General features: G+C 41.7%; 1 protein-coding gene across 1 annotated transcript in view; it reads left to right on the forward strand.

The window, feature by feature from the left end:
- IKBIP (IKBKB interacting protein) overlaps positions 1-4331 on the forward strand; it is a 30274-nt gene extending 25943 nt beyond the window's left edge. The window contains exon 3 of the mRNA XM_033220959.1: positions 3399-4331. Coding sequence (XP_033076850.1) covers positions 3399-4154 — 756 coding nt within the window. The 3' untranslated portion in view covers positions 4155-4331. The remainder of the gene's footprint in view (positions 1-3398) is intronic.
- The last annotated feature ends 9300 nt before the right edge of the window (positions 4332-13631 follow it).

Below are 13631 nucleotides of genomic sequence, written 5' to 3' on the forward strand. Positions count from 1 at the left end.
TAATTGAGCACACAGTCCATGGGCTAATCTTCTGATTGAAGCTAAATAGTCTTACCTGATTTGCATTTTTGTTTTAATTGTCCGACTTTATCCAACTTTGTATTGTTTATGAGATCTATCCATCTTATCACTGTGTAATTTTCCCTTCTTCATTTTATTAACTGATAGCACAGTGCAATAAAATATCAAATATTTGAAGTTCAATAAAATATTCAACTCCCCAACACTGCTATATAGGCACACACATGTGTGTGCACAGACACAGGACCATCACCACAAACAACAACAAAAATAACAACTCAAAATGTTGCCAGACACTTGGGTGGCTCAAAATGTTTATCAGTTAATGTGTCCAAGTTAAATCAAGATGATGACAATTTAAGAACTTTCAGTACATGATGTATAGTTGGGAAGAAGGATGGCATTGAAACATACAAAAGTTGAAAAACAGCTGCATTTTGAATCAGAATTTTAGAATCTTGGAAATTATTTTATTTTACTTATCTGTCTTCTCTGCTAAACTAAGGTGAGGCCACAACTCGAGTTATACTCATCTTTATGTTCCTCATATTTTGCATGCCTAACAACATACTAGGAACTTGAGAATTAGTTGAATTATTCAAGGTCTCATGGATAGTTAGATAGGCCAGAAAACTGTTCATAAAAGTTACAGGCCAATAAAGCATAGACATATAGTCTTTGACATTGGTCCCTTCATTCTAGCATTTGCTATAACTTGTTTGCAGTTGCCTTAGACCCCAAATAGCCAAAACAATCTTGAGCAAAAAGAACAAAGCTAGAGACATCACACTACCTGATGTCAAAATACACTGCAAAGCTGTAGTAATCCAAACAGCATAATACTAGCATTTGAAAAAACATGGACTAATGGAACAGAATAGAGAGCCCAGAAATACATCTACAAGTATATGTTCAAATGATTCTCATCCAAGGTGCCAAAAACACAGAATAGGGAAAGGACATCTCTCTAATAAATGCTGTTGAGAAAACTGGATATCCTATGCGGAAGAATGAAGCTGGACCCTTATGTCAAACCATATACAAAAACCAATTCAAAATGAATTAAGGACTTATATGTAACACCAGAAATTGAAAACTACTAGAAGAAAACATGAGGAAAAAGCTTCTTGACATTAGTCTTGGCAAAGATTTTTTTGAATAGAACTCGAAAAGAACAAGCAACAAAAGCAAAAATAAATAGGATTGCATCAAACTAAAAAGCTTCTTTACAGAAAAGGAAACAGTCAACAGAGTGAAGAAACAACCTATAGAATGGGAGAAAATACTCATGAACCATAAATCTGAGAATGGCTTAATATCCAAAATATATAAGGAGCTCAATAGCAAAAAAAAAAAAAAAAAACATGATTAAACAATGGGCTATGGACATGAATAGACATTTCTCAAAAAAAGACACAGTAATGGCCAACAGGTATATGGAAAAAATGCTCAGCATCACTAATTATCAGGGAAATGAAAAATTAAAACCACAATGAGGTATCAACTCACACCTGTTAGAATATTTATTATCAAAAAGACAAAAGATAAGTGTTGGTGAGAATGTAGAGAAAAGGGAACCAATGTACACTGTGGATGGGAATGTATAGCCATTATGGAAAACAGTATGGAGTTTCCTCAAAAAAAAAAAAACACTACGAATAATCATATGATCCAGCAATCCAACTTTTGGATATATATCCAAAAGAAATGAATCACTATGTCAAGGAGTTATCTGCACTCCCATATTCATTGCAGCATTAGTCCCAATAGCCAAGATATGTAGAATCAACCTAAGTGTCAATCAACAGATGAATGGATAAATAGCACACACGCACGCACACACACAATGCTGTTCTGCCTTTAAAAAGAGGGAAATCCTGTTATTTGTGACTACATGGATGAACCTAAAGGATATTAAGCTAAGTGGAATGAACCAGGCACAGATAGACAAATACTACATGATGTCAATTATATGTGGAATCTAAAAAAGTCAGACTCATAGAAGTACAGGGTAGAATAGTGGTTACGAGGGATTGGAGGGGACAGGGTAGGGCAATAGAGAGATGTTGATCAAAGAATACAAAGTTTCAGTTAAACAGGAAGAATAAGTCCTAGAGATCTATTGTGTAGTATGATGACTATTAATAATAATAATATATACTTGAAAACTGCTAAGAGGCCAGGCATGATGGCTCACGGCTTATAATCTTAACACTTTGGGAGGCTGAGGCGGGCGAATCACTTGAGATTAGGTGTTTCAGACCAGCCTAGCCAACATGGTGAAACCCTGTCACTACTAAAAATACAAAAATTAGCCAAGCGTGGTGGCGCACAACTGTGGTACCATCTACTCTGGAGACTGAGGCAGGAGAATCACTTGAACCCAGGAGGTAGAGGTTTCAGTGAGCAGAGATGGGGCCATTGCATTCCAGCCTGGGTGACAAGGTGAGTGAGACTTCCAACTCCAAAAAAAAGAGAAAGAGAATTTCTAGGAGAGTAGATCTTAAATATTTTTATTACCAAAAAAAAAAAAAAAAAAAATGAGGTGATAGATATATTCATTAGCTTGATTTAATCATTCACAAGATGTGTGTAGCTATGTATATCAAAACATTACATTGTACATAATAAATATATACAATTTTAATTTGTCAGTTATACCTTAGTAAAGCTGAAATATAAAAGAAGTTATGTTGCCTTGTCTTACCCGGCAAAGCTCAATTGGAAGAAACTTTCTTTTCCCTTCTCCAGCAACTGAAAAACCATAATCACTGTCTCATGTAGCTCATTTTATTACTGTACAGAAGACCAATTGTGAAAATATTATAACGTAAAATATGTAATTTCCAGTGACATTTCATGAAATTTTTGTAGTGTTTCCTTCTTATTCATTAGTAATTCACTTACATTGTTCTAAATTCTCTTACTTTTGAAGCCATCTTTTACCATATGCTTTCCAGAAGAACAGTAAAGTTGTAGTTAAAAAATAACATAAGGCAGGGTGTGGTGGCTCACACCTGTAATCCCAGGCATGGATTTAGGAGGCCAAGGTGGGCAGATAACCAGAGGTCAGGAGTTCGAGACCAGCCTATCCAACATGGTGAAGACCTGTCTCTACTAAAAATACAAAAAAAGTTAGCTGAGGTGGGGGTGGGTGCCTGTAATCCCAGCTACTTGGGAGACTGAGTCAGGAGAAGCACTTGAACCCAGGAGGCAGAGGTTGCAGTGAGCCAATATCATGCCACTGTACTCTATCCTGGGTAACAGAGCAAGCCTCCATCTCAAAAAAAAATAAAAAGAATTATAAAATTTAAGATGAATTTTAAATGTTAAGCTTCTAATAAATTTAATCATTGTGATATTATATTTTCTTATAGTGGCAGAAATCTGAAGCTATCATGGAACAATTGAAGTCTTTTCAAATAATTGCTCATCTAAAGCATCTACAGGAAGAAATTAATGAGGTAAAAATTTGGTCCAATAGGATAACTGAAAAACAGGATATACTGAACAACAATCTGACAACGCTTTCTCAAGATGTTACAAAAGTAGACCAAAGTACAACTTCCATGGCAAAAGATGTTGGTCTCAAGATTACAACTGTAAAAACAGATATACGACGGATTTCAGGTTTAGTAACTGATGTAATATCATTGACAGATTCTGTGCAAGAACTAGAAAATAAAATAGAAAAAGTAGAAAAAAATACAGTAAAAAATATAGGTGATCTTCTTTCAAGTAGTATTGATCGAACAGCAACACTCCGAAAGACAGCATCTGAAAATTCACAAAGAATTAACTCTGTTAAGAAGACACTAACTGAACTAAAGAGTGGCTTCGACAAACATACAGATAGATTTCTAAGCTTAGAAAGTGACAGAGCCAAAGTTCTGAAGACAGTGACTTTTGCAAATGATCTAAAACCAAAGGTGTATAATCTAAAGAAGGACTTTTCCCGTTTAGAACCATTAGTAAATGATTTAACACTACGCATTGGGAGATTGGTTACCGACTTACTACAAAGAGAGAAAGAAATTGCTTTCTTAAATGAAAAAATATCTAATTTAACAATAGTCCAAGCTGAGATTAAGGATATTAAAGATGAAATAGCACACATTTCAGATATGAATTAGTCTGACATTGGCATTAGACTAAGGTAATGTTTTAATGGGACCTCTCGTGAGAAGACTGGTAAATCAGAAATAATGATATTTTGGAGTAAAAGTCATTTTATATTTAATCCTATTTTGTACAGTAAAAATAAAACTTTTAAACAGGTTGGTTTTCCAAAATAAATATGCTAAAACCTATTTTGGCAACTTTATATAGCAAGAACTTTACCCATCCTTCTGACATACATGTTGTTACACACACACACACACACACACACACACACACACACGTAGGAGAAGCAGAATCTGCTAGTAGCATGGGGAGATCTCGAAGGGACAGGATCTGAATCCCCACTTGCCCTCTCTGGCTGCCAGGGAGCCCAGTATGTGTATTTGGGGACCTAACTGAAGAACTACCCCTCAGGGGACAGGGCTGCAGCATTCGTTATCCAATTAGAGGAAGAGAAACTAGAAAGGTCATGGCCACTGAGCGGCAGGGAGGAAAAAATAAAGTAAGACTTTCTGGGTCCTTCATGGCTTTAGGAAACAGGGAAAGGAATAGTAGTGTCTCGGTCTATTTGGGCTGGTATATAACAGTATAGCAAGAACTTTAGGTAGCCTGCAACTAACAAATTTATTTCTCACTGTTCTAGAGGCTGGAAAGTCTGAGATCAAGGTGCTGGCAGCTTCGGTGTCTGGTGTGGGCCCACTTCCTGGTTCATAGATAGCACCTTCTAGCTGTGTCCTTGCATGGTGGAAGGGGCAAGCAGCAATCTGGGGCCTCTTTTATAGGGGCACTAATCCTGTCCATGAAGACTCCTCCTACCTTATGACCTAATTCCCTCCCAAATGTCTCACTTTGGATTTCAACCTATGAATTTTGAGGAGACACATTCAGGCCATAGCAAGTATGTTACTTAATAAAAGGGGTTGGAAAGTGGCTTCTAGAGCAAGGGTTGTAGGGGAGGGTGTAGATTGAAGGGGGCTTGCCAAGCCTCAGACAGAGACTCTGCCTCAAAGCAACACAATTCGTGCCATGATGATGTGACCAGAAGTAGCCAAAGCAACTAGAGAAGGAGGCTATAAAGTCCGGGCTCCGTGCCTCACGCCTGTAATCCTAGCACTTTGGGAGGCCGAGGCAGGTGTATCACCTGAGGTCAGGAGTTTGAGACCAGCCTGGCCAACATGGTGAAACCACGTCTCTATTAAAAATACAAAATTAGCTGGGCAAGGTAGTGGGCACCTGTAATCCCAGTTACTTGGGAAGCTGAGGCAGGAGAATCGCTTGAACTTGGGAGGCAAATGTTGCAGTGATCAGAGATTGTGCCATTGCCCTCCAGCCAGGGAGACTGGGAGACAGAGCAAGACTACAACTCAAAAAAAAAAAAAAAAAAGGAGGCTCTAACAGCATTGGCAATTCCAATTACGTAAAACTTTAGAAAATACAAAGTAATCTAAAGTGACAGAAAGTAGATCAGTGGTTGCCTGTTGCATTAGGATTCTCCAGAGAAACAGAGTCAATAGGATGGATGGATAGACAGATGATTGATAGGTAGGTAGGTGAGTGGTGGATGGATGGGTGGATAGATGATGATAGATAGATGATGATAGATAGATAGATGACAGATAAGATAGATGATGGATGGATAGATAGGTAGATAGATAGATAGATTCTAGGAATTGGCTCACATGATTATGGAGGCCAAGAATCCAACAATCTTTCATCTGCAAACTGGAAAACTAGGAAAGCCAGTGGTTTAATTCAGAGTCTGAAGGCCTGACAACCAAAGGAAGTGATAGCGTAAGTCCTGGTGCAAGACCAAAGGCCCAAAACCAGGAACACTGATGTCTGAGGGCAGGAGAAGATGGATGTCCCAGCTCAAAGAGTAGCAAATTCACCCTTCTGCCTTTTTGTTCTATCCAGGCCCTCAATGGATGGGATGATGCTCTCCCACATTAATGAGAGTGATCTTTATGCAGTCTACCAAGTCAAATGCTAAGCTCTTCTGGAAACACTGTCATAGACACACCCAGAAATAATGTTTTACCGGCTATCTGGGCATCCCTTAGCCCAGGCAAGTTGAAACATAAAATTATCTATCACAATTGGAGATAGAGATGGAGACAGGTATAGATTACAAAAAGCCACAAGGAAAAGGAGTGAAGGATGTTTATTATCGTCATTGTGATAGATATATGTCAAAACTCATCAAAGTGTACACTTTTTAAATTTTTATTTATTTTTATTTTTGAGATAGGTTTTCACTCTGTCACCCAGACTGGAGTACAGTGGTGTGATCATGGCTCCACAGCAGCCTTGACCTCCTGGACTCAAATGATCCTTCCACCTCAGCTTCCTGAGTAGCTGGGACTACAGTCGCAAGCCACCATGCCTGGCTAATTTCTTTCTTTTTTTTTTTTTTTTTTTTTTTTTTTTTTTTTTTGGTGGAGATGGGAATCTCCCTATGTTGCCCAGGCTGGTCTTGAACTCCTGGGTTTAAGTGATTCTTCTGCTTTGGCCTCCCAGAGTTCTGGCATTATAGTATACACTTGAAATATTTGTGTTTATATGTGTAATAGCTCATCAATAAATGTTATTAAGTACAATATAATAACCTAAAGTAAACCCACACAGCATTAGCCCCAGTTTCAAATGCCTAGCATGAAGAATACCCAGATCCACAGAGCTGGTCACCTCAAAAATAAGAGTTTATAAATTCTGTGTGTTTGTTCTTGTTTTGAGACAGGGTCTCATTTTGTCCCCCAGCTAGAGTGCAGTGGCGTGATCATGCCTCACTGCAGCCTCTTGCCTCCTGACCTCAAGCAATCCTCCCACTCAGCCTCCTGAGTAGCTAGGACTACATGAATTCACTACCAACCCCAACTACTTTTTTGATTTTTTTTTTTTTGTAGAGGTGAAGTCTGCCTATACTGCCCAGAGTGGTCTCGAACTCCTGAGGTCAAGCAGTCCTCCTGCCTTGGCCTCCCAAAATGCTGGGATCACAAGTATCAGCCACTGTGCCTGGGGAGTTTATGAATCTTTTTTTTTTTTTTTTTTTTGAGACTGATCCTTCCCCTGTTGACCAGGCTGGAGTGCAGTGGTGCGATCTCGGCTCACTACAAGCTCTGCCGCCTGGGTTCAAGCCATTCTCCTGCCTCAGCCTCCTGAGTAGCTGGGACTACAGGTGCCCACCACCACGCCCGGCTAATTTTTTTTTTTTTTTTTTTTTGGTATTTTTAGTGGAGACGGGGTTTCACTATGTTAGCCAGGATGGTCTCTATCTCCTGACCTCATGATCCGCCCACCTCGGCCTCCCAGAGTGCTGGGATCACAGGCATGAGCCACCATGCCTGGCCGAGTTTATGAATTCTTATACCAGAATGGCTCATCAGCAATCCTTGGGCTTTTTGCCATGGAAAAGTTAACTATGTACTCAAACTTGGTTCACTTTCTCCAAGCTATTGACAGGAAATGTTCTGTCTTATTTGAAAAATTGATATCCAGGAACAGTGACTCACACCTGTAATCCCAGCATTTTTGGGAGGCTGAGGCAGGCAGATCACTTGAGCTCGGGAGTTTGAGACCAGCCTGGCCAACATGGTGAATCCCATCTCTACAAAAAAATTAGTCAGTGTGGTGTGCACCTGTAGTCTCAGTTAATGGGGAGGCTGAGGTGGGAGAATCACTTGAGCCCAGGAGGTAGAGTCTGCAGTGAGCTATGATCTGCACTCCAGCGTGGGCAACAGTGAGACCCTGTGTCAAGAAAAGCAAAGAAAGATTGAGTCATTATTACCGGAAACTTGTGTAGTATCAGGATTCTCCAGAGAAACAGAAGCAACAGGATGTAGAGGGAGAAAGAGAGAGAGAGGTTTAAGGAATTGGTTCACATGGATTATAGAGGATGGCAAATCTAAAATCAGCAAGGTGGGCCATCAGTCTGGATCCTCAGGGAAGAGCTGGTGTTGCAGTTCAAGTCTGAAGGCAGAATTCCTTCTTGCTTGGGTGGGAGTGGGGGGATCTACTCTTTTGTTCTATTCAGGCCTTCAGCTGATTGAACGTGAATTGCCACTCACATTATGGAGGGCAATCGAGGTCCACTGATTAGAATGTTAATCTCATCCAAAAAAACACCCTCACAGGAACATCCAGTATAATGTTCAACCAAACGTCTGGACATCATGGCCCAGCCAACTGATGCATAAAATTAACTCTCACACCTTATCATTGTCTCATCCTTTTAAAGAAGGCTATGGGATATAGCTTACTTGTGAAATAGTTATCTCACCTATGGTCTGTCTCAGTTCCACCTCTGTCTAGTATTCAGACACTGAGGTTACAGGTACATCTAGAACAGGTTGAACAATGTTCCATGTCCTACTACTCGTGCCCACTCACAGGCCCATGGCTCTGGTTCTGCCTCTGGATAAACAGCAGATAGTTTTACCCTTGGTTGTTTCATTCATTTGTTCAAAACCATTTATTAATATGTGTAGAACACCAGAGTAGGTGCTTCAGTGGATACATAGTGAGTGACTAGTAGCTATCATCAAGTGTTCCCTAATCTCACAGAACTTACAGTCAGCCATAATGGGTTAGTTAGGGCTTTGTTTGTTGTTGTTGTTGTTGAGATGGAGTCTCGCTCTGTCGCCCAGGCTGGAGTTCAGTGGTGCGATCTCGGCTCACTGCAACCTCCACCTCCCAAGTTCAAGCAATTTTCCTGCCTCAGCCTCCCTAGTAGCTGGGATTACAGGCACACACTGCCATGCCCAGCTAATTTTCAGTAGAGATGGGGTTTCACTATGTTGATAAGGCTGGTCTGGAACTCCTGAACTCAGGCAATCCACCTGCCTCGGCCTCCCAAAGCATTGAGATTACAGGCGTGAGCCACCGCACCCAGCCAAGGGCTCTAGTTTTAAGAATCATCTCATGAAAAAAAAAAAAGAAAGAAAAAAAACAGGTGGGGCGTAGTGGCTCACGCCTGTAATCCCAGCATTTTGAGAGGCAGAGGTGAGCAGATCACTTGAGTTCAGGAGTTCAAGACCAGCCTTGCCAACATGGCAAAACCCTATCTCTACTAAAAATACAAAAATTAGCCAGGTGCGGTGGCAAATGCCTGTAATCCCAGCTACTCAGGAGGCTGAGGCAGGAGAATCACTTGAACCCGGGAGGCAGAGGTTGCAGGGAGTCAAGGTTGCGTCACTGCACTCCAGCCTGAGTGACAAAGCAAGACTGCGTCTAAAAAACAACAACAACAACAACAACAAAGAAAAGGAAAGAAAAAAGGAGGCTTTCTTATGAGCATCTCACCGGCATCCCCCGCAAAGAATTGTGGTATAACGCGTCCTCCTGGGATATGGAACGGACGGCCAGCGTCAGTAGAGGCACTTTCTCTTCCTCAGGGGCCATGTGGTCTCAGGAGTTGTTCCTGTTTCTCTGTAGACACACCTCACTCTGCCAACTTGCTTCCTCTGTGGGTCCCCATCGACCAAATGCCAAGCTTGAGAGGAAGTCTTAGGCCGGGCTAGGTGGCTCAGGCCTGTAATCCCAGCACTTTGGGAAGCTGAGGTGGGCGAATCACCTAAGATCAGGAGTTCAAGACCAGCCTGACCAACATAGAGAAACCCCATCTCTACTAAAAATACAAAATTAGCCAGGCATGGTGGCACATGCCTGTAATCTCAGCTACTAGAGAGGCTGAGGCAGGAGAATCGCTTGAACCCGGGAGGCGGAGCTTGTGGTGAGCCAAGATTACACCATTGCACTCCAGCCTGGGCAACAAAAGTGAAATTCCAGAGAGGAAGTCTTTTTTTTTTTTTTTGAGACGAAGTCTAGCTCTGTTGCCCAGGCTGGGGTGCAGTGGCATGATCTCTGCTCACTGCAACCTCTGCCTCCCGTGTTCAAGCAATTCTCCTGCCTCAGCCTCCCGAGTAGCTGGGATTACAGATGCCCACCACCATAGCTAAGCTAATTTTTGTATTTTTAGTAGAGACGGAGTTTCACTGTATTGGCCGGGCTGGTCTCAAACTACTGACCTCGTGATCTACCTGCCACGACCTCCCAAAGTGCTGGGATTACAAGTGTGAGCCACCACACCCAGCCATAATCTTTCTTAAATGCATGTATAGTTCATATTCATTTAATGCTTAATATTAGAATTGTTTTGGTCTTTATTAGTTTGGTTATATTTTTGTGACCGGAAATATGTTGTAAGAACTTAACTCGTTTGTATCAACTAGCCTGTGGTAAAAACAGTTTCATTATTTGTGATTTCACTTAACATAACAGTTTCCAATAATCTATTAACATTAAGTAAAATAACATTTTACCATCAAACTTATCCATGAGTAAAAGTTGGGTATACCGTATTTTCAGAAGTTAATGCTTCCTTGAGATTTAGCAGTTTTAACCTTGGCTAATATAGCCCTCTAGTGTTAAGATCATGGGTCTTGGAATAATGATATGACGAGTCATATGAATTATTTTCCATCTTCAAATTTTGCAATACACTATATTCTGCAAAGCAAGCTGGCTGATTTGAACATCAAATTATTATTCACAGTATTAGGCAGGAATTATATGTGTAATTAAAAAAATATATGTGTAAGAGACACATCCCCAAGGCTCTTTCATTCAGCATAGCAATACTTATTAAGTGACTATTGCATACTGCACTTCAGTGTCTATAAAAACACACATGAAAACTTTGGAATAGCTGCTTTCTAGAAAACTTGTCAGGTCACACCTTAATAACCAGGAGATTCATCAACCTTATCAGTGGTGAGGTTAACATCTCATGCACTTCTATGAACACCTCTGAGAATGTGAAGTCAGGGATGGCTTCTAAAAGACAAATGATTCAACAGATAGTTTGAACTTTTATTTATGTTTAATTTTTACAAGATGCTGATAGTAGCTGGCTTATTAATGTACACTATTCTTTGACATTTCAGGAAGGCACAGTGTTCAACTGTGAACTACAGAGTCCTGTAAGTTTAAAATCAGTTTGTTTCTCAACCATGTGATATTCAGGATATTTTACAATTACTTTGAGATTTTTCCTCATCAGTAATGCAAAGAAAATTGCAATATGATTATACTTTTTTTTTTTTTGAGACAGGTTATCACTGTCACCAGGCTGGAGTGCAAGGTTGTGACTGTAGCTCACTGCAGCCTCAAACTCCTGGGCTCAGATGATCCTCCTTCAGCTTCCTAAGTAGCTGAGATTACAGGCACATGCCACCATGCCTGGCTAATTTAGTTTTTGAAGAGAGAGGGGTCTCACTTTGTTGCCCAGGCTGGTCTTCAACTGCTGAGCTCAAGTGATCCCCGGCCTGGGCCTCCCAAAGTGCTGGGATTACAGGTATGAGCCACTGTGCCCAGCCTGATATACAATTTCTTTCTGAGACAGAGTCTCGCTCTGTCGCCCAGGCTGGAGTACACTGGCGCAGTCTTGGCTCACTGCAACCTCCGCCTCCCGGGTTCAAGCGATTCTCCTGCCTCAGCCTCCCGAGTAGCTGGAATTACAGGCACGCACACCACGCCTGGCCAATTTTTGTATTTTTAGTAGAGACCCGGGGTTTTGTCATGTTGGCCAGGCTGGTCTTGAACTCCTGACCTCAGTCTGCCCACCTCAGCCTCCCCAAAGTGCTGGGATTTCAGGAGTGAGCTTTCGCACCTGGCCTGATACACAATTTCTTATGCTAAAGAAGCAATGTATAACTCCTAATTTACCACTGACTGCTATGCACTTCATTAACATTATGGACATTTCTATCCCAAAAATCATATAGAAATGTTACTTGTGTTTGTTTTTGAGACGTAATCTCACTCTGTGGCCCAGGATGGAGTCAGTGGCACAATCTCAGCTCACTGAAAGCTCCGCCTCCTGGGTTCACCCCATTCTCCTGCCTCAGCCTCCTGAGTAGCTGGGACTACAGGCGCCCACCACCATGCCTAGCTAATTTTTTTGTATTTTTAATAGAGACGGGGTTTCACCATGTTAGCCAGGATGGTCTCGATCTCCTGACCTCGTGATCTGCCCACCTCAGCCTCTCAAAGTGCTGGGATTACAGGTGTGAGCCACCACGCCCAGCCAGAAATGTTACTTTTGAGAAGGGTTTCACTCTGTCACCCAGTCTGCAGTGCAATGGTGTAAACATAGCTCACTGTAGCCTCAACCTCTCAGGCTCAAGCGATCCTCCTGCCTCAGCCTCCCAAATAGTTGAGACTACAGGCAAGTGTTACCACGGCCCCTAATTTTTGTATTTTTTTTGTGTCACTATGTTGTCCAGGCTGGTCTCAAACTCCTGGGCTCAAGGCATCCCTCTGCCTCGGTCTCCTAAAGTGTTAGAATTACAGGCATGAGCCACTGTGCCCAGCCAGAAATGTTAAACTCACTTTATGGTTCCAGAACAAGGATTAAATGAAATAAAAATTAAAAAATTAAATATTGTTGGCCAAGTGTGGTGGCTCAGCCCTCTAATCCCAGCGCTTTGGGAGGCCAAGGCAGAAGGCTCACTTGAGCTCAGGAGTTCAAGACCAGCGTTGGCAACATAGCAAGACCTCATCTCTGCTAAAAATAAAAAATATTAGCCAGACACGGTGGTCCACACTTGCAGTCCCTGTTATTCAAGAGGCTGAGGTAGGAGGATTACTTGAGTTTGGGAGATCGAGGCTGCAGTGAGCTATCATCATGCCACTGCACTCCAGTCTGAGCAACAGAGCGAGATCTTCTCAAAAATAAAATAAGGTCAAAACGGGCCAGACAAGGCAGCTACCTGTAATCCTGGCCACTTTGGGAGTCTGGGGCAGGAAACTTGCTTGAAGCCAGGAATCTGAGACCAGCCTGAGCAACACAGCAGGACCCGTCCATGAAAAAACAGGAGCAAGTAGTGGCACATCCCAATTGTGTCAGTTAAGTGGGAGGCTGAGGCAGGAGGATTGCTTGAGTCCAGGAGTTCAAGGCTGTACTCCAGCCTGGGTGACAAAGCAAGAATTCCTGTTCTCTAGGGGGAAAAAAAGTCAAAACATTTCATAAAACTTTCACACAATGTTAAGCTGTTACTCTTCTGTTCAATTTTGTTGTACCTATCAGAAGGCATTTCATAAAATCAGGATTCCTTGGCACTTTAACCACTCAAAATATTTGATCCTACTGGAAGTTACTATGCAATGCTATCTTGTCCCTGAATCAACATAATTCAACTATCAGTTTCATATATATCTTTTTTTTTTTGAGACAGAGTTTCACTGTTGTTGCCTAGGCTGGAGTACAATGGAGCAATCTCAGCTCACTACAACCTCCGCCTCCCGGGTTCAAGTGATTCTCCTGCCTCAGCCTCCCGAGTAGCTGGGATTACAGGCATGCACCACCACCCTGGCTAATTTTGTATTTTTACTAGAGATGGGGTTTCACCATGTTGGTCAGGCTGGTCTTGAACTCCCGACCTCAGGTGATCCGCCCACCTCGGCCTCCCAAAGTGCTGGGATTACAGGCG

Source organism: Trachypithecus francoisi, unplaced genomic scaffold (assembly GCF_009764315.1).
Source record: "Trachypithecus francoisi isolate TF-2019V2 unplaced genomic scaffold, Tfra_2.0 Lachesis_group11, whole genome shotgun sequence".
NCBI classification, from domain to species: domain Eukaryota; kingdom Metazoa; phylum Chordata; class Mammalia; order Primates; family Cercopithecidae; genus Trachypithecus; species Trachypithecus francoisi.